Source organism: Zea mays, chromosome 5 (genome assembly GCF_902167145.1).
Source record: "Zea mays cultivar B73 chromosome 5, Zm-B73-REFERENCE-NAM-5.0, whole genome shotgun sequence".
NCBI lineage: Eukaryota > Viridiplantae > Streptophyta > Magnoliopsida > Poales > Poaceae > Zea > Zea mays.
Window position 1 is genome coordinate 2044302 of NC_050100.1, and position 21277 is coordinate 2065578.

At 55.8% G+C, this 21277-nt stretch overlaps 1 protein-coding gene and 1 pseudogene across 9 annotated transcripts; one reads left to right on the plus strand and one right to left on the minus strand.

Moving 5' to 3' along the window:
* The first annotated feature begins 1027 nt into the window (after positions 1 to 1027).
* On the plus strand, positions 1028 to 3104 carry LOC109939459 (CDPK-related protein kinase-like; annotated as a pseudogene).
* Positions 3105 to 4704: 1600 nt separating this feature from the next.
* On the minus strand, positions 4705 to 6930 carry LOC100381503 (uncharacterized). 9 transcript variants are annotated; one of them, XR_004858218.1, is made up of 5 exons: positions 6371 to 6930; positions 6172 to 6253; positions 5835 to 6022; positions 5254 to 5514; positions 4705 to 5177 (listed from the first exon to the last, which is right to left on the minus strand). XR_004858218.1 is itself a non-coding variant. In XM_035968131.1 (4 exons), the coding sequence occupies exons 1-3, from the start codon at positions 6692 to 6694 to the stop codon at positions 5880 to 5882; spliced, it is 549 nt and encodes a 182-aa protein (XP_035824024.1). In that variant the 5' UTR covers positions 6695 to 6840; the 3' UTR covers positions 4705 to 5514; positions 5875 to 5879. The 9 variants fall into 9 exon arrangements, 6 of the variants coding, with proteins under 6 accessions (XP_035824024.1, XP_035824023.1, XP_035824022.1 ...); XR_004858219.1 differs by having other exon boundaries at positions 5875 to 6022; positions 6371 to 6725; XR_002269444.2 differs by lacking the exon at positions 5835 to 6022 and having other exon boundaries at positions 6371 to 6840.
* Positions 6931 to 21277: the final 14347 nt, after the last annotated feature.

Genomic DNA, 21277 nt, shown 5'->3' on the forward strand with positions numbered 1-21277 from the left:
CGGAGAGCTCCTCGGCCTGCGCGTACGCCTCTGCAAGGACGAGGAGCTCAACAGAGTGGACCACGCCCTTCCATGGAACGCCGAGGTCGGGGTCGGTCTGGACTATGCGTCTGTGCCCTCCCATGGATATCCGAGGTTGGGGTCGGCGTGGACAGGCGCCCTTCCATGGAGAGCCGAGATTGGGGCCGTTTGCGGGCGATCACAGTGAGGGATTTCGGCGAGAGCAGCGCGTTGAGGGTTTTGGGAAGGGCGTCCTTGGTGGAGGAGAAAAGGAGGCATCTCAGCCGGCGGGGGAGGAAGCCGCGCGTGCGATGGGGAGGTGGATGAAACGAGGCGGGGGCACGGTGATTTCTCGGTGTGGACGCCCTCACTGTAATCTTAAGGTGTAGTAGAGATTGTAAACACAAATTATGATGCGTTTGCCATCTAAAAATCCTACACCATGGGCTACATAAATGTAAATTCGAGGCTTGCCACACTTTCTAAGCACCATGTCCCACACTTCAAAGTTTTTTTCTAGCCTGAAGAAGTTTTCTTAGTTGCATAAGCTACAAAAACCCTTAGGCATCAACTAATTAGGAATCGCAGGATACTATGTTGCCTGCTGCATCATATTAATAACACATACTATAATAATGAGCTACAAAAATCTAAAAAAAATCTTGTATGTCCCGTTGTTGACACAGTAATCAAAATGTGAGCATTTAAATCATAGTGTTGTGTTTCATGAGAGAACTAATAAATGCACTGATCTTCAGAAACAAATAATCCCAACAGTTGTTTTCATGAGAGAGAAGCACAGAAACTGGTACAGTGACAACGGATCATGTACCTGACTGTGCAAGCTCAGTGTGCCGTCTAATTGGGACAGCTTCGTTATTAGCATCTCTTACAATCCAAGGAAACAGCAAGCAATATTTCTTTAAGTATAAAAATCTTGCTCATGTACATAACCAGTGGGATTTAGAAAGTGATATAGTCGAATGGAAAATTCAAGAAAATAATTGTAACCTGTGGGAGCGTGGTGATGGAAATCATGAACCTGGTAGATGGCTGCGGGGGAGGGGAACGCGTGAGCGCAAGGGGCACCTTCGTGGTTGCTGGTGGGCGACGGCGCGAAGCGAACGTGCATGGGGCCGGGGCTGCGCTCGGCGCCGCCGGTGGCGACCGAGGCATGGGTGGAGAGGTTCCAGCGGAGGCGGTGGAAGGGAGGTTGACATGGGTGGTGCGACAATCGTGTGGCGGATGTCACGGCAATCACGCGGTGGCTGTCGGGGTGCGGGGGCATGGTATGCGCGGGCGTGGGAGGGAGCGGGGCGGAGGCAGGTGGGGTGTGGACGCCTTCCTTGCTATCTTAATAGATAGTTGTCCCCTTAGTACTTGCAGAAACCTGAGAAGAAGAAATTGGATGCAGTTGGAAACACAGAATAATATGATATGTACCTCATGCCTATGTCTAGCTGCTTATTATAGCTGCTCTGGTTTCTGTTGGTAAAAAAGGCCCACTTTAACCAACTAATTTCATTTCAACAGCTATAAATATGAGAAAACTAAAAGCTTTAATTATTACATAATCCTCATGGGAACCAGTGAACACAAAAACTTACTATGTCTGGCTTGATTACGTCATTCCACTCCTTTGTCTTCCTCTTCATCTCCTTGGAATTTGAATCGGCAAGCTGCAGAAACAAATGGAGTAGTTTATATGCATCTGATATATAGAACAGGTAATGCACGTCTATTGTATACACATGTTTGAGCGCATAACACAAATAGGCTTTTGTTTTCAGTCAAAGCAATGACGAATACCGTAGGTACAAATGGTACCATTCTTTTTATAGTACATTACTACATATATCTGCTGTCTGACGATTTTTATAGTACATTACTACATATATCTGCTGTCACATGTGTTCATAATCTTCTCTATAAACTGGGTGAAACCTTAAAAGCTTCGACTTAGAACAAAGCTAACATGGCATTATTTTTGGGGTCAGAGGTAGTATATCATTACTGTTCTTTCTTTAATGCCAGTAATCTGTAGCGATTGATGTATTCATGAACTGCTACAGGCTCTGTCAAAGACCTTAACCGTAGACGAGCTTTTCTACCTGAAATCACAGTTTTCTCTATTGGAACCAGACAGGAATGGATGCATCACTCTTGACAATATCAGAATGGTTAGCTCATAGCTACAGCTAATTCCAGACTGGTTAATGCTAGAATATAGTCCGTACTTTTTTTGTGTAATTCTAATGGCTCCTGTTGCTTCACGCTGTTTAGGCCTTAACGAGAGAAGCTACTGATGCAATGAAGGAATCGCGAGTTCAAGATATTCTTGTTTCGGTACATTTGTTTTTGATCATATGACACCATTTTGTTCTTGCAAAAAATGTGGCACTGTCTGACTCTATAACTGGATATTCTTTTCAGTTGAGCGCCCTTCAGTACAGAAGAATGGAATTCCAAGAGTTCTGTGCAGCAGCAGTTAGTGTGCATCAGCTTGAAGCATTGGATAGATGGGAGCAACATGCGAGATCTGCTTATGAACATTTTGAGAAGGAAGGCAACTGAGCTATTGTAATAGATGAATTAGCTTCTGTACGTGATCTTCCTCCCTGTTCTCTTTCTAGCATACCAGTTTGGTGGACCTCCCAATATTTCCTGGCACATTCGTTATTACATGGTATGGAATATTTCATTGTCAATAAAATTTACTTGTTCTCTCAGGAATTGGGCCTCAGCCCTTCAGTGCCACTGCATGTCGTTCTTTGCCAAGTTCGGACACTATGGCCCTGTTTGGCACAGCTTATTTTCAGCTTCTTCACAAATTTAAGCAGAAGTTCTGCCAAACAGCTAGCTTCTGCAGCAGCTTATCAGTTCAGCTGCTTCTCAGAATACACTAAAAGCAGCCAACAAGCAGAAGCTGCTTTTCACCAGCTTATCAGATAAGCTGCTTTTTCAACAAGCAGCAGCTGTGCCAAACAGGGCCTATATTCGAAGAAGCTAATCATTTGCAATATTTAAGCTCCAAAAATGCATTGGAGATGCTGTGATAAAGATCACTTATGTTTTACATATAATCCATAGGGAGGAAAAACTAATAAATAAGTCTAATGACATGGTAGTATCACTGAAGAGATAGGAGAATTAAAACATCACTTGAAATTTAACCACGGACTAAGGAACAGTCATGCCATACGAAACGTTGAATCTGGATGCTAATCTAGCCTATATAACAAGAAATAAATAAGAAACAGATGGATGAAAAGAGAATCCACATTACCAAAAGAGATTGTAAGGCATCTTCAATAAGACAATAACTTTAGAATGGTGTACAATCTCGATGTGCTGGACAAAAAACTTCTTAACCCGTGGTTCCTCTGAAGCTGCAGGGGATGTGAAGCAATTAAATCAATTTGTTGGGGTATATAAATGACATTGAGAGGGAGACTCGTTGCAGCTGGATCTGGTAGGTATTGGCAGCGCGAGTTGGGGCATACGTACCTGGACCCAGATGTACTGACTGGTAGGAGTCGTATGTAATACACGAACGAACTAACTCACCAGATTTCTTTTATCGGCGAAGTAATCTGTCTCGGGTTTGGGCTAGGGCGGTGCCTTGACGCGCTCCCCCGACCATGAGTTGCTGGCTCCGTGACCGCCATCTCCATCACCACCATTGCCTCCAGTTTGACCGAATCAGTGGTGGCCGCCTGTGGAGACGTGTGTTTCTTACCTGGGAAGGGGATTGGGGATCGAAGGAAACAGAGTAGGGGGACAAAATCAGACATGCGTCCAAGAGCGGAAATCTTCTGATGCTCCTTGGAGCAGCTGGTCGTGGCGTACTGCCTTATCTCCATGGTTGGGCGGTGGCAAGCGCTGCGGGTGTTGGTCTCACGGAGTGAGGGGTGGGGCCACGGGGGCGGTTGCGAGGGCGGGGAGAGGATCATACGTCTGGGGCGAGGCGGAGGCAGTGGAGGTGGGTCGTGCTCGCGTCGTCGCTGTTGGCTATCACGGTCGAGAGAATGGCTCGGGGAGGGGATGGAGGTGGAGGATGCGAGGGGCAGACGCGATTTGGGGCTGGGATGTCGCGGGGGCACAGGCAGGCGGGGGCATGGCGGTGGGGGAGCGGTGGGCGCGGCGACGGGATGAGCGGCCATCGCGCGGGGGCGGGTGCGATTTGGGGCTGGGATGTCGCGGGGGCGGAGGCAGGCGGGGGCACTGTGGAGTGTGGACGCCCTCATTGGATTCTTATAGAGTAGTAAGGATATATATATATATATATATATATATATATATATATATATATATATATATATATATATATATATATATATATATATATATATATATATATATATAGTTTATCTCATGTTCAACTCGTTCACAAAGATGAGTCTGTCGTACAGTTCGAAACTAACCGTGCTACAACGGATAAGACCAAACAGCTCGTTTGGACATTTCTAGCCACTTTACACTTTAGCGCGTGTAGATTTAAGTTGGCCTAATGAAACGTTAGAACAATTGACGAGTAGAGCGCGGGTACACTGCAACGATAGCCTTACATCCAAATCAACAAAAGTACTACAGTTGTATATGATTTGTGAGAAACTAATAAGTTTCAACCCTTCAAATACATGTATCATAACCCGAGGACATGATTTGATTGTTCAAACGTACATTCATTACCAACATTTCGTATAGTCTTTTACCGTCTCGCTTAGTATTAGAATAGAGCAATGATACGATAGTAAAATACTCAAAGGATATACAGCATACTTCTCTTCATACGATGTTAAATTTATTTAAGGGATCTAGATCAATCAGACAATCATCATCACCACCTCATAAGCAAGATAGTTCAAAACTTAAGACACACAGACTTTGGCCAAAGTTGGTGTTTCTAACTTGGTAGTTGGTACCCCGGAGCTTGCGAGTCGAGTTTACCATCATACCCCGGACCTTCTCGAGCCGCCGATCCGCAGCATGTCAAACTTGAGTAGATTCTCCACTCCGTCCAGCTCGATGGAGGCCTTGATTATGGCGCATGCGAGGTCCTGGTCGTCCTTGGCGTCCAAGAAACAGCCCCTCTCCTTGCGTCGTCCACGATCTGCCGCCATATCGTTTTGCCGCTCGCCAGCGTCTTCACGTTGCCCAGGATCCACAGGCAATGTCTGCAAAACATACCAAACAAAAACATCATCGTCGAGAGCACTATTGCAGACACACAAACACAAACCAAAAGCTCACTTGGCCCGCGTCAGCGCGACATTGGTGCGGTTGGTGTCGGCGAGGAAGCCAATCTTGCCGGCGGTGTTACTCCGCACGGTGGAGAAGATGATCACGTCCTCCTCCGCGCCCTGGAACCCGTCCACGGTCCGCACCTTCACCGAGAACGACCCATCGTGCATCGAGTACACCTGCTTGCCAAGCTTCTCCTCGATGGCCGGACCTGGCCCTTGTAGGGCGACACCACTCCCAGGCGGATCGCCTTCCTCGTGTCAATCGACTCTGCGCACAAGTTCAGCAGATCAGCTCGACGTATGTACTGTGTGCTCCCGGTCCAGGGAGATCTTGGAACCGCGTCAGATATGTTAGCTACTGGATGCTATTGGGATTCGACGTATGTACAACAATATCTCTGAATTCAAATGTAAAACGATCACTGATGTCAAACCATTTGGAATTGAGCTGCCAAATAAATGCATAAAAATGGATCACAAGAACAAACTGATCAGTTTGTTTCAAAGGAAGCTGCATATATAGCAATATTTAGCACTGTTAGGAATAAATCTCATGAAGGTACCACCCACTTTCCTAAAGATACTCACAAGTAAAGAAAACCAAAGTTATCTGCCACCAAAAGAAGACCTTTGTCAGTGTTTAAGTCCATCCCGTATATCATGTGCCAAGAGCTTGGACCCTGTTGTGAGGTAGGAGACCATGTTCGGTATGTCCATGGTGCCCGTGACCTCCACCTCGTCCTTGGCATTGGCCTCCAGCACCACATCCTTGACGCCTGCTAAGACCACCAAACCCAAAATCGTCCGTTCTGAAGCCGCGCAGCGCAGCGGAATTACATACGTACAACGGAAAAGAAAAAAACAGGGTGCGAGTTCTTGTACATGTGAGAGGGACACACAACGACCCAACAGAATTTCCGCTCACCTTCGATCTTGCCGATGCGTCGCCTGATGCGGTCGGCGCAGCCGTCGCTGTGCAGGCGGATCTTGAGCAGCACCGACTCCATCTATGAAGAACCAAAAGCAGAGGAGGCGTTTTTAGTTGTTGTTGCTGCTCGGGTCAGAAGAGCAGTGATTCCCGTCCGCGAGCCCGTCTGCGAGCAGCGATTTGAGCGCTGGCTTGCCTTCCATGTAGAGGGCGGGAGCAGGGGGAGCGCGGAGCGGATCGAGCAGCGTTGGCGAGGAGAGAGCACGCAGATCCCGTCCGCGAGCAGTGATTTGGGTGCCAGCTTGCCTTCCATGTAGAGGGCGGGCGAGCAGCGATTTGGGCGCCGGCTTGCCTTCCATGTAGAGGGCGGGCGAGCAGCGATTTGGGCGCCGGCTTGCCTTCCATGTAGAGCGCGAGAGCAGGGAAGAGCGGGGCTCCGGTGCCGGCTTGCCTTCCATGTAGAGGGCGTGAGCAAGGGAGAGCGCGGAGCGATCGAGCGGCGTTGGCGAGGAGAGAGCATTGGCGCGGACGGGATCTACGGTGAGAGCAGCGAAGAGCGCGGCCGGCTGGCGGGGGCATGTTTAGCGGGATGCGCGGGGCCGGGCGGGGGCACGGTTGGTGGTGGACGCCCTCGCTCTGCTCATATGGGATAGTAGAGATGTACGTGTTTCTTTCAGCCGGAACAAAATCTCTATATATATGTCGTGTCAAGATCAGCATCGGGCCGTACGTTCGTTTTTGTACTGTGTTCCTTGTGTCCTCCGTTGCGAATAAACAATAATATTTATATTTATGTATAGTGAGGTATTGTACAATTTAATTAATTCGCCAAGATCGACTAGAGGTCCATAATAGTGAAAACAATTTAATTAATTCGCCAAGATCGACTAGAGGTCCACTTAAATTGTACTGTTGGAAAGCTGATTACTCCATTATATACAACTAACCATCCTCTGTGCGGAGATATATATATAGTACGTGAGGTATTGTATTGAAAAGAACTGCCAATTAATAATAATAGTCTAATAACTAACCATATCCTCTGTACGGCCATCACATAATGTATTGCTCTCATCGATACGTGTAATGCACATATAAAAAAATCGGCTAATATATAAGAGGTGGTGATGGCAACATTTTGATGATTTTCAACGGGAGCTGGTGATAATCTTTGATGTTGGTTGTCACTGCCCATATTGGACAGATATACCCCAAGTACGTTCAAAGCCATTGGGTTCCTACTATCGTCTAATCATCGAAATAAGTGCATTTTAAAAGATACAAGTACAAGTAACGTTTGATGCCAACTATCAACTTGACGACACCATTTTTGACAATTCATACACGTTTCCGCTTGTTTTTTTTGTACTGGACACACGTTGCTATTCTATCACCTCTTCCAACCAAACTTTTGTTTAATGCCAAGCGTCACCACAAAACTCTAGCCCAACTTGTCAACTACGTTTGTCAACCATAATAGAGTCACTCTATTTTTTTTCTCTACTAACTATTAAGTAGACAGTGTAGACTGCCCCCGCTCCCGCACGCCAACGAAAGCGCCGCTCCCGCAACGCTCGCGCATCTGCCTCCCACGTGCGCCGCCGACCTCGCTTCCGCAACGGCCTCCCGAACGCCCCGCCGTCCTCCGCTACCTAAACGCCCCGCCGTCCTGGTGCTTTGGTTTTTTAGTGCTTCGTTCTTATCGGCGTTTCGACCCCGGGGGTCCCTGGACCGACGAGTAAATTTATCACTGCGTGTCCTAGCCCAGATGGGTTGGCGCGAGATGGAACACAAGGGGAAAACGCGGCTCGTGTTATCCTGCACCAGGGGGATGCGCTCGTAGTAGGGTTACAAGCGTTCGCGCGAGAGAGAGTGAGCCTGTTCGTCAGCTCGTTCTCCCGCGCGACCCTTTGCATGAAGGCCCTGAACCTCCCTTTTATAGATGCAAGGAGAGGGTCCAGGTGTACAATGGGGGGTGTAGCTAGGCGCTAACGTGTCTGACAGGGAAGTGCCTGAGCCCTGTGTACATGCCAACGTGGCTGTCGGAGAAATGCTTGAGCCCTGCGTAGGCGATAACGTGGCCGTCGGAGAAGTGCTTGAGCCCTGTACAAGTACAGCTGTCGGTGCTGCTGGGATCTTGCTGACGTCTCCTTGCTTCCGTAGGGGGCTGAGAACCACCATCGTCATGGACGCACGCGGGGAGCCATCATTACTTGTTACCGGGGCGAACCGGATGAGACGCTGGTCTTGTTCCCCCGTATCCTGAGCTAGCTAGGGGTAGGGTAATGATGTATCCCCCGTGGCGCGGTCGGTCCGAGCCCAAGGTCGGGCGAGGCGGAGACTTCTCCTGACGCCGAGGCCGAGGTCGGGCGAGGACGCGATTCCTCCCGAGATCGAGGTTGAGGCCGAGCCCTGGGGTCGGGCGAGGCGGAGACCTCCTCCCGAGGCCAAGGCCTAAGGTCGGGCGAGGCGGAGCTTCCTGTTGCGCCTGAGGCTGAACTTGGCTGTTGTCAGCCTCACCCTGTTGGGTGGCACAACAGTCGGAGCGGAGCGAGCGGCGCTGTTTTCCTGTCAGGTCGGTCAGCGAAAGGGTGAAGTGACTGCGGTCACTTCGACCTTGCCGACTGAGGCACGTGTGTCACGATAAGGTGCTTTCTAGGTTATACTTTGTTCCGGTGGGTGCGCGCGAGCGCACCCGCCGGGTGTAGCCCCCGAGGCCTCGGAGGAGTGGTTTGACTCCTCTGAGGTCTTAATGCCTTTCGTGGTGCCTTGGCCGACCTGGTTGTTCCCTCATGCGACCTGATTGTAGCCTGGGTGCATGGTCAGGTTCCGGGTTTCTAGGCTGGTTTGTTGATGCTGTCAACGGTTTGGCCGTAGCTGGGTTGCGAGAGCAGCCCCCGAGCCTCTGCACGGAGCAAGAGGACGATCAAGGACTGTCTCGACTTTTATTATACGCCCCTTCGTCGCCTTTCCGCAAGGAGGAAGGGGGGAAAGCGCCATGTTGCCCTCGGAGGGCGCCAAACATGGTGTCTCCAGTGAGTTGCTAACGGGTGATCTGAGTGGACGCCCGTGCCCTGTTCCGCTGTTCGATAAGGGTCGGCTAGTGGCCCAGAGGCGTGCTCCAAAAGTACCTGCACATGATTTGCCGGACCCGGACCCATTCGATAGGGTCCGAGGGCTCGATGCCTCCCTCTAATGGGATTCCGTTACAAAATCGCTCCTGCTGGTCTCGGAAATGTCCTAGGGTACCTCGGGAGCGCAGCCCGAGCCTCGGCCATGTAACAGACGTACCCAGAGTCATCCCTTGCTCTGCGTGCTCTGGGGCGGCTGTTGAACCCTTCCGAGGGGCCAGCCTTTGAACCCCTGATCAGTAGTGGGCGCGGAGCCCGGGCGCTCTAGGGCGACTGTCGAACCCTTCAGAGGGGCCAGCCTTCGAACCCCTGATCAGTAATGAGCTTGAAGCCCGAGTGCTCTCGGGCGACTGTCGAACCCTTCCGAGGGGACAGCCTTCGAACCCCTGATTAATAGGAGGGCTCGGGGCCCGCTTCCTTCGCGGAGAAGGACCCCTTTCGAAATATCCCCTTTCCCGGTCCCTGTAGCAAGAGAGAGAAAGGGGAAGAGGAAAAGGATATGAATTTAAACGGTGTAGCGCACCTTTTCTGACACGGTCATCATGGCGGAGGTGAAACGACGCCCGCTTTGCCTGCCAAAGGTGTCGCTTGCCCCTCCGAGGAGTTAATGCGACGGTACGAGCGGTTCGTGGGGCGACCGCGTGCGCGAGCCGTTCGAGGAACGGAACACGGACACGTCGTCTTTACGCCGTGGGAGAGGGCTCCCCTGCCGCTTCAGGAGGGGACGCAAGCCTGCAGGCGATTTGACCGCTGCTTCCGCTCGTCTGCTACCGCCATTACTGCCGGTCCACTTTTGGCCACATCAACCGTCGCGCCTCCTCCCGCGGCTGACTGACCCATGATCGTTGTGCTCGATTGGCACTGTTGGGTCATGCGCAGGGCTGCCTCGAGTCGCGGTACTGGTTCCGCAGTCGAGAAGGCGCGACATTGGCGCAAGAGGCGGCACGCCGGTTACATGACGTGTGGGCCAAGGCCTTCACGCTGACCCACCGGATGCGATGAAGCCGAAAGGGTGCACAACCGTGGTGCGGTTTCACGCCTCCTGCATGGCGGTCCGCCCTTTCGCCTGCTGGTTTCAGCGAGAATGGGAGAACACTTATAACCGCGGGAGTGGAACCGGAGTTCCGTTTGTAATGGCACCCTGAGTATGGGTGTTTGTTCATTGTGGCTGTCGAGGCCTGAACATCTGGGTATTTGGGCATGAAGCCGTGTTTCTTCCTCATTTCGAGCACTAGGACTCGCCTGTCGGCTAGCTGAACCGCTTAACCGAGTGTGAGGTGCCCTGCGCGGAAGGTGACGAGTGAGGTATCCGTATCCCGGAGGCGTAGGAGTCCCTCGGCTCGGTCGGCCTTGCCACTCAAGGCTTCTCTTGCTCAGTTATAGAACCTTCGGCCGCTCTGCGACGAGCTGGAGCCGGAGGCATCGGCATCGGCGTGGACAGAAGGCGGAGTTGACTCGAAAAGAGGCTTCGTCGGCCCGGGAGCACGTGGCTTTCCTGGCCGAGGAGGTGCAGCGGCAGCGGCTAGAGCTTGGCCAGGTCGTCCGCTAGCGGGACCAACCCCGGAGTCACGCTGGCGAGGCCGTGAGCCGGGCTGAGGTCCTCGGGGGACAGCTGGCTGAGGCTACGGAGCGACCAGCCGAGGCGTCCGCTCGGGCCGAAACCCTTGCGGAGAACCTGGCCGTGGGGGCCCGAGCGCGGTGCTTGCGTCCTCCTCCGAGGTGGAGATCCTTCCGCCCGAGTCGACGTCCGAGGCTGGGCCAGGATCTGTCGAGGGTGGAAACGACGCCGAGGGTGCTGCTGCTCCCTCTGCCGATGTCCGAACCTGCAGGAACAGTTTGTTTGTAGTATGCGTATGTTTTTTGCGGCCGCTGGGGCCTAAACATTTTAATGCTGGATTATAAAGCTGTGTTTTCTTTCCTCTTATTTCGAGTATCAGGACTTGTTCGTCGGTAGCAGAATCGCTTATCCAAGCGAGAGTTACTTTTCGCGGAAGGTGATGAGTGAGGTATCCGTATCCCGGAGGCGTAGGAGTCCGTCGGCTCGGTCGGCCTTGCCGCTTACGTGCACTCTTACTCGTTCGCAGGATTCTGTTATCGATATAGTCGTGAAGGCACGAAAGTCGTTCTGGCAGAAAAGTTTTCGAGCGTTAGGACTCGTTCGGTAATAGAATCGCTTATACGAGCGTGAGTTACTTATCGCAGAAGGTGATGAGTGAGGTATCCATATCCCGGAGGCGTAGGAGTCCCTTGGCTCGGTCAGCCTTGCCGCCTACGTGTACTCTCGTCGTTTTCAGGACCCCGCTATCGAAGTAGTCGAAAAGCGCGAAAGACGTTCTGGCAAAAGACTTTTTCCGAGGAAAATTTTGACGCAGAGGGGGTTCCTCCCTTCTAGCCCCCGAGGGAGGGTCAGGCTTTGCCGAGGCAAGGCTGACCCTTCCTTGACGGTTAGACTTTATTTGTGTATGTAAAGAGAAACGCGGAATATGAACGACTTGAAACATCTTAAGGGTAAAAGCGACATAGTTGTTGGATGTTCCAAGCGTTGTTGTAGACCTCGCCTTGATTGTTGGCCAGCTTGTATGTTCCGGGCTTCAAAATCTTAGCGATGATGAACGGCCCTTCCTAGGGAGGAGTGAGCTTGTGGCGCCCTCGGGCGTCTTGTCCCAGCCGAAGTACCAAGTCTCCCAACTGGAAGCCTCGGGACTGGACCCCTCGGGCGTGGTAGCGTCGCAGGGACTGCTGATACCGCGCCGAGTGTAGTAAGGCCATGTCCCGAGCCTCTTCCAGCTGGTCCAGTGAGTCTTCTCGGCTGGTCTAGTTGCTTCGGTCGTCGTACGCCTTTGTCCTCGGGGAACCGTATTCTAAGTCTGTGGGTAAGATAGCCTCAGCCCCATAGACTAGAAAGTCTACCGTGGCTCGGCTCGGCGTCGTCCTCAGACTCCAGACCACGGAGGGTAGCTCTTTCATCCATCGCTTGCCGAATTTGTTGAGGTCGTTGTAGATCCTTGGTTTAAGTCCCTGCAGAATCATACCGTTGGCACGCTCCACCTGCCCATTCGTCATGGGGTGAGCTACGGCGGCCCAGTCCACACGGATGTGGTGGTCCTCGCAGAAGTCCAGGAACTTCTTCCCAGTGAACTGTGTGCCATTGTCGGTGATGATGGAGTTCGGGGCCACAAAGCGATGGATGATGTTGGTGAAGAACGTCACCGCCTGCTCGGACCTGATGCTGGTTAGGGGTTGGACCTCGATCCACTTGGAGAATTTGTCGATGGCGACCAGCAGGTGCGAGAAGCCCCCGGGTGCCTTCTGCAAGGGATCGACGAGGTCTAGACCCCACACAGCAAACGACCAGGTGATGGGTATTGTCTGTAGGGCCTGAGCGGGCAGGTGCGTCTGTCTTGCGTAGAATTGACACCCTTGGCAAGAGCGTACAATCCTAGCGGCGTCGGCCACCGTGGTCGGCCAGTAGAAGCCTTGTCGGAAGGCGTTTCCCACGAGGGCTCGAGGTGCTGCGTGGTGACCGCAAGCCCCCGAGTGTATTTCTTGCAATAGCTCCTGTCCTTCGGCGACAGATATGCATTGTTGGAGAATGCCTGAGGGGCTGCGGTGGTAGAGCTCCTTTTCATCACCCAGTAAGACGAACGACTTGGCGCGCCGCGCCAGTCGCCGAGCTTCGGCCTTGTCGAGGGGTAGCTCTCCTTGGAGGAGATATTCCAGGTACGGGGTCTGCCAGTTTCGATTTGGCACAACCCCATTCCGCTCTCCCTCGACACGCAGGGCCTCACCTTCGGCGGCCGAGGGTACCTCGGGCTGGGCCGAGGCCTCCTCGGGCTCGGGCGTGTCGTCGATCTTGACGGAGGGTTGATGTATGTCTCTGGAGAAGACGTCTGGGGGAACCGTTGTCCACCCCTAGGCTATTTTCGCCAGCTCATCCGCAGTCTCGTTGTACCGTCGAGCGATGTGGTTGAGCTCCAGCCCGTAGAACTTGTCTTCCAGGCATCAAACTTCATCGCAGTAGGCCTCCATCTTCCGGTCGCGGCAGTCGGAGTTCTCATGACTTGGTCGATGACAAGCTGCGAGTCGCCGCGAGCGTCGAGGCGCCGAACCCCTAGCTCGATGGCGATGCGCAACCCATTAACCAGAGCCTCGTACTCGGCCACGTTGTTTGACGCCGGGAAATGGAGGCGCATCACGTAGCGGAGATGTTTCCCGAGGGGTGAGATGAAGAGCAGGCCAGCACCTGCTCCTGTTTTCATCAGCGACCCATCGAAGTACATGGTCTAGAGTTCCGGTTAGATCGGAGCTGTTGGCAATTGGGTGTCAACCCATTCCGCCAGGAAATCCGCCAAGACTTGGGATTTTATGGCCTTCCGAGGGACGAATGAGAGCGTTTCGCCCATGAGCTCCACTGCCCACTTTGCTATCCTACCCGAGGCCTCTCGGCACTGAATGATCTCCCCAGGGGGAAGGATGACACCACAGTCACCGGATGAGACTCGAAGTAGTGTCGCAATTTTCGCCGCGTCAGAATTACTGCGTACAGTAGCTTCTAAATTTGCGGATAGCAGACCTTGGTCTCGGATAGCACTTCACTAATAAAGTAAACCGGCCTCTGGACGAGTAGTGTATGCCCTTCTTCTCGTCTCTCGACTACGATCGCGGCGCTGACCACCTGAGTGGTTGCGGCTATGTAGATCAAGAGGGCTTCTCCCGCAGCGGGGGGGGGGGCACCAAGATGGGCGCGTTTGTAAGGAGCGCCTTTAAGTTTCCGAGGGCTTCCTCGGCCTCGGGGGTCCAAGTGAAGCGCTCGGCCTTCCTTAAGAGGCGGTACAAGGGTAGGCCTTTTTCGCCGAGGCACGAGATGAAGCGACTCAGAGCCGCAAGGCATCCCATGACCCTTTGTACACCTTTCAAATCTTTGATAGGCCCCATGTTGGTGATGGCCGTGATTTTCTCCGGGTTGGCCTCGATGCCCCGCTCGGAGACGATGAACCCCAGGAGCATGCCTCGGGGGACTCCAAAGACACACTTCTCGGGATTGAGCTTCACGCCCTTCGCTCTCAGACACTTGAATGTCGTTTCAAGGTCGGAGAGGAGGTCAGAGGCTTTCCTCGTCTTGACAACGATGTCATCGACGTAAGCCTCGACCGTTTGGCCGATGTGCTGTCCAAACACGTGGTTCATGCACCTTTGGTATGTTGCACCTACATTCCTCAAGCCAAATGGCATAGTAGTACTGTCGGCGTTTCGAGACAGGGGGGTCCCTAAGCCGACGAGTGAGTGTGCTGCGTGCCCCAGCCCAGATGGGTCGAGCGCGTGGGCGAGCGCGGAGGGGGGAGAGGCGAGGCGGCCGGAGCCGAGCGTGAGAGAGGTGGAAGTCCCGCGGCCTTCGTGTTCGTCCCGCGCCCAGGTCAGGTGCGCTTGCAGTAGGGGGGTTACAAGCGTCCACGCGGGTGAGGGAAGCGAGCGGCCCCAAGAGAGCGCCTGTCCCGTCCTCGGTCCCGCGCGGCCAACCTTCTCTGAGAAGGCCCTGGTCCTTCCTTTTATAGTCGTAAGGAGAGGACCCAGGTGTACAATGGGGATGTAGCAGAGTGCTACGTGTCTAGCGGAGGGAGAGCTAGTGCCCTAGGTACATGCCGATGTGGCAGCCGGAGAGATCTGGGCATCCTGCTGGCGTGATGTCGTGGCTATCGGAGGTGCGGCGGGGCCTGATGGAGGGACAGCTGTTGGAGCGGTTGAGTCCCTGCTGACGTTGTCCTGCTGCCGTAAGAGAGCTGGGGGCCGCCGTCGTCATGGAGCTCGTGGAGCGCCATCATTGCCCCTCTGGCGGAGCTGGCCGGACGAGACGCCGGTCTTGTTCTCCGTGACCCGAGTCGATTCGGGGTAGGGTGATGATGACGTTTCCTGTTGACGTGGCGGTCTGTGCTCTAGGCAGGGCGACGTGGGGTTTCCTCCGAAGCCGAGGTTGAGTCTTGCCTTCAGTTGCCGTGGCCGAGCCCGAGCCTGGGGGTCGGGCGAGGCGGAAGTCGTCCGGCCGAGGCCAGGGCGGAGTCCGAGCCCTGGGGTCGGGCGAGGCGGAGTTTCGTCGTCTTCCGGGTCTTAGCCTGAGTCCGAGCCCTGGGGTCGGGCGGAGCGGAGTTCGCCGTCTTCCGGGTCTTAGCCCGAGTCCGAGCCCTGGGGTCGGGCGGAGCGGAGTTCGCCGTCTTCCGGGTCTTAGCCCGAGTCCGAGCCCTGGGGTCGGGCGGAGCGGAGTTCGCCGTCTTCCGGGTCTTAGCCCGAGTCCGAGCCCTGGGGTCGGGCGGAGCGGAGTTCGCCGTCTTCTGGGTCTTAGCCCGAGTCCGAGCCCTGGGGTCGGGCGGAGCGGAGTTCGCCGTCTTCCGGGTCTTAGCCCGAGTCCGAGCCCTGGGGTCGGGCGGAGCGGAGTTCGCCGTGGCGCCTTTGGCAAGGCCTAGTTGCCTGTCAGACTCACTCTGTCGAGTGGCACTGCAGTCGGAGTGGCGCAGGCGGCGCTGTCCTTCTGTCAGACTGGCCAGTGGAGCGGTGGAGTGACGGCGGTCACCTCGGCTCTGCCGGGGGCGCGTGTCAGGATAGAGGTGTCAGGCCACCTTTGCGTTAAATGCCCCTGCAATTTGGTCAGTCGGTGTGGTGATTTAGTCAAGGTTGCTTCTGAGCGAAGCCAAGGCCTTGGGCAAGCCGGTGATGTGTCCGCCATAAAAAGGGGGCCTCGGGCGAGACGGAAGTCTCTCGAGGTCGGCTGCCTTCGGCCGAGGCTAGGCTCGGGTGAAGCGTGATCGAGTCACTCGTGTGGACTGATCCCTGACTTAATCGTGCCCATCAGGCCTTTGCAGCTTTATGCTGATGGGGGTTACCAGCTGAGAATTAGGCGTCTTGAGGGTACCCCTAATTATGGTCCCCGACAGTAGCCCCCGAGCCACGAAGGGAGTGTTAGCACTCGCTTGGAGGCTTTTGTCGCACTTTTTTGCAAGGGGACCAGCCTTTCTCGGTTGCATTTCGTTCCGGTGGGTGCGCGCGAGCGCACCCGCCGGGTGTAGCCCCCGAGGCCTCGGAGGAGTGGTTACACTCCTTCGAGGTCTTAATGCTTCGCTTTACGCTTCGGCTGGTCTGGTCGTTCCCTCATGCGAACTGGCCGTAGCCCGGGTGCACGGTCGGGGCCCAAGCTCTCGGGCTGGTATGTTGACGCTGTCAACGATTTGGCCGGAGCCGGTTTTCGCGAGAGCAGCCCCCGAGCCTCTGCACAGGGCGAGAGGACGATCAGGGACAGACTCGGCTTTTTACATACGCCCCTACGTCGCCTTTCCGCAAGGAGGAGGGGGGGAGTGCGCCATGTTACCCTCGATGGGCACCGAACATGGTGTCTCCGGTGAGCTGCAAGCGGGTAATCCGAGTGGACGTCCGTGCCCCGTTCGTTGGGGGTCGGCTAGGGGCCCAGAGGCACGCCCAAAAGTACCTGCGGGTGACTTGCCGGACCCGGTCCCCTGGCGACGGGGTCCGAGGGCTCGATGCCTCCCTCCGATGGGATTCCGTTACAAGATCGTTCCCGCTGGTCTCGGATATGTCCTAGGGTACCTCGGGAGCGCAGCCCGAGCCTCGGTTATGTATCGAACGTACCCCTGGTCATCCCTCGCTCGGTGTCTGAGGCGACTGTGAACCCTTCGGGGGCCAGCCTTCGAACCCCTGATCAGTAATGGGCGCGGAGCCCGAGTAGCCTGAGGCGGCCATGGAGCCCTTCGGGGGGCTGGCCTTCGAACCCCTGACCAGTAGTGGGTGTCGGGCCCACGCGATCTGAGGCGGCTGTTGAACCCTCGGGGGGCCAGCCTTCGAACCCCTGATCAGTAATGGGGGGCGCGGAGCCCGGTTCCTTCGCGGAGAAGGATCCCTCTCGGGGTATCCCCCTTCCCCGGTCCCTGTTGCAAGAGATAGAGAAAGAGGAAAACGGAAAAGGATACGAAATCAGACGACGTGGCGTACCTTTTCTGACGCGGTTATTAAGGCGAAGGTGAAGCGTCGCGCGCTCCTCCCGCCAGAAGCGCCGCGTGTCCCGCCGCGGAGTTAATGCGACGGGGCGAGTGGTTGGCGGGGCGGCCGTTGCGCGTAGGTGATCCGTTCGAGGAACGGGTCACGGGTGCACCGTCTTCACGCCGTGAGAGGAGGCTCTCTTGCTGTCTCAGGATGGGACGTGAGCCTGGCTGACGACGTGACCGCTGCGCCCGCCCGCCTGCCACCGCTATTACTGCCGGCCCACTTTCGGTCGCTTTGACCGACGCGCCAGTCTGGCGCTGTTGGGTCGCCTCGAGTCGTGGCATAGGCTTCGCAACCGAAGAGGCGCGACGGTGGCACAAGTGGCGGTGCGGTTGCTTGCATGCAGCAACTGGCGTGCCAGTTGCTCGACGCGTGGGCCTGGGCCCCAGGCTGGCGTGTCAGAAGTTGGAGAAGCGCGTCCATCTGGCGCGGTTGCATGCCGCCTGCATGGCTGCTCGCCCCTTCTGCCCGTTGGTCTGGGCGGAAATGGGGGGTCGCCTGTAACCGCTGGACGGTCGTGCGCACCATGCGCGGCGGTTTGGCTTCTTCTGCCCTGAGCCGGCTTGCATGACATGCGGGACCCAGCCCCCGAGTCGCAGGGGAGGGCCTTGGAGCGTGTTGGAGAAAACTCGGCCCGCGGCGCCTGGGGGCGCACGTAGGGGGAGTTGCCTTTAAAAGGAGGGAGGCTCCTTTCGTAAGGCGACCATGTCTTCTTCCTCCCTTAAGCGCCGGGTCTTCCCGTCTTCCAAGCCCCCGGATGGGGGATATCCGCCGCCTTTCCGCCTCCTCGTTGGAGGAACGCAACTCCATGGGAGTTGGTACCTCTCAGCCATCGTTCGGCTTCAAGGATTTTCATCACGCAGCCCGGTCGCACCCCTTCACCGGCGGTCACCCGAGATGGCGACCTCCAGCTTGATGGTGGGGGAAAGCGAGCCGGGCTGCGGCCTCTGCCCCTTCCTCAGCCTCAAGGATTTTCATCACCAAGGCTGGGGAGGGGAGAGTGCCGAGTTGGGGTCGGCCCCTGCGTGGGCGGTGGCCCGCTCCTTCACTCAGTGATGGGGGGAGAAGCGGGCATTGCCCGTGGCGTCCGGCAGCTGCAGCGTGCCTGGTCTTCAGCCGCGAGTGGCTTCGGGGCCCCTTGCGGCGTCGGCGTCTGCCACGGCAGCCGGAAGAGGTTCTTCCGCCGGCGCGGCGGCCGGGACCGGCCACGGGCTGACCTCCATCTTCTACGGCCTTCTGCCCGTCCATGCCTCACGAGTTTTGGCACGGGCGGGGGCCTCCTGACAGCGGCATCCACCCTGAGGTCAGCGTTGCCGCTGTTCGGCCCCCCGGAGCAGAAGTCGCCGTCGTCGCCACTGCTGGAGCAGGTGACGGCGCGCCGTTCGTCGGTCTTCCGTTGCTCCGCAGGCCTTCCCCCTCGGAGTGGGGTTGTTCGTACCTGCAGAGGGGGAACCGGAGTTCCGTTTGTAATGGCACTTCGAATGCCAGTGAGTTCGTTCATTGTGGCTGTCGAGGCCTGAACGTGTATGTAATTTTGGCACGGAGCCGTGTTTTTTCCTCATTTCCGAGCACTAAGTCTCGCCTGTTTTATTATCTAAACCGCTTTACCAAGCATGAGTTGCCCCGTGTCAAGGTGACGGGTGAGGTATCCGTATCCCGGAGGCGTAGGAATCCCTCGGCCCGTTCGGCCTTGTTACGTGAGGCTCTTCTAGCTTAGTTGAAGGGACCCCTCGGCCGCCCTTTGGTGGATCGAGGCCGGGGGTAGCGATATCAGTATGAACAGAGGCGGAGTTGGCTCGAGAATGGGGAACCTGGTTGGCCGGAGCCTAGCCGTGTCGCCCGTCAGCGGTGCCGACGCCCAAGTCGGTCAGTCGAGGCCTCGGATCGGGCTAGCGCCCTTGGAAGCCGGTTGCCCGAGGCCCCAGGGGTAACCGGTTGAGCCGCCTGCTCGGGCCGGATTCCTGGAGGAGCCCCTGGACCTCGGCGCCGCCCGAGGCTGGGTCGGGCTTTGCTGTAGACGTCGTCGATGCCGAGGGTGCTACGGCTCCCCTCGGCGTGAAGACCCGAGCCTGCAGGATCAGATCGTCTTGTAGCGTGTGTTTTCTGCGGCCGCCGAGGCCAGAAGAACACGCCCTCGCCGCGCTTGCGAAGCTGCGTCCTTTTTTCCTCTTGTTTCGAGCATCTGGACTCTGTCGGTAATAGGGATGTTTGTGTGAGCGAGAGTTGCTTTTCGCGGAAGGGACGAGTGAGGTATCCGTATCCCAGAGGCGTGGGAATCCCTCGGCTCGGTCGGCCTTGCCGCTTACGCGTACTTTCACCCGTCCATGAGGCCCTGTCCTCGATTTAGTCGAGAAAGCTTGAAGGACTGCTTCGGCAGGAGAGCTTCCGAACGTGATGACTCGTTTGGTCCACGGAGTCGCTTTATCCGAGCGCAAGTTACTTATCGCAGAAGGGGACGAGTGAGGTATCCGTATCCCGGAGGCGTAGGAGTCCCTCGGCTCGGTCAGCCTTGGCTGCTTACGTGTACCTCGTCGTTTCCAGGATCCGCTTTCCAAAGTAGTCAAGAAGCACGGAAGAAATCCTGCTAAAAAGAGGTCCTTTTTCGAGGAAAAAATTCGACGCAGAGGGGGTCTCCCCCCTTTTAGCCCCCGAGGGAGGGTCGGGCTTTGCCGAGGCTAGGCCGACCCTTCCTTGACAACTAAACTTTGCGTAGGTGCGAGGTATGTGAACAACTTGAAAACATCTTAAGGGTAGAAGCGACGTAGCTGTTTGATGTTCCAAGCGTTGCCGTAGATCTCGCCTTGATTGTTGGCCAGCTTGTATGTTCCGGGCTTCAGAACTTTGGCGATGACGAACGGCCCTTCCCAGGGGGGCGTGAGCTTGTGCCTCCCTCGGGCGTCTTGTCGCAGCCGAAGCACCAGGTCGCCCACCTGGAGTTCTCGGGACCGGACCCCTCGGGCGTGGTAACGTCGCAGGGACTGTTGGTACCGCGCCGAGTGTAGTAAGGCCCTGTCCCGAGCTTCCTCCAACTGGTCCAGCGATTCCTCTTGGCTGGCTTGGTTGCTTTGCTCGGTGTAGGCCCTCGCCCTTGGGGAGCCGTATTCCAGGTCAGTGGGCAGGATAGCTTCAGCCCCGTAGACCAGGAAAAACGGCGTGAAGCCCGTGGCACGACTCGGCGTCGTCCTTAGGCTCCAGACCACCGAGGGGAGTTCCTTCATCCATCGCCTGCCGAACTGGTTGAGGTCGTTGTAGATCCGAGGCTTGAGCCCTTGTAGAATCATGCCGTTGGCACGCTCTACTTGCCCATTCGACATGGGATGAGCCACGGCGGCCCAGTCCACCCGGATATGGTGATCCTCGCAAAAATCCAAGAATTTTTTGCCGGTGAACTGGGTGCCATTGTCGGTGATGATGGAGTTCGGGACCCCGAAGCGATGGACGATGTTGGTGAAGAATGCCACCGCCTGCTCGGACCTGATGCTGTTCAGAGGTCGGACCTCGATCCACTTGGAGAATTTGTCGATGGCGACCAGCAGGTGCGTGTAGCCCCCGGGCGCCTTTTGCAAGGGACCGACGAGGTCCAGACCCCATACAGCGAAGGGCCAGGTGATGGGTATTGTCTGCAGAGCCTGAGCGGGCAGGTGTGTCCGCTTCGCATAGAATTGGCACCCTTCGCAGGTGCGGACAATTCTAGTGGCGTCAGCCACCGCCGTTGGCCAGTAGAAGCCTTGCCGGAAAGCATTTCCAACAAGGGCTCGGGGTGCTGCGTGGTGGCCGCAAGCCCCCGAGTGTACTTCTTGCAGCAGTTCCCGACCTTCGGCGATGGAGATGCATCGCTGGAGGATGCCCGAGGGGCTGCGATGGTAGAGCTCCTCTTCGTCGCCCAGCAAGACGAATGACTTGGCGCGTCGCGCTACCCGCCGAGCCTC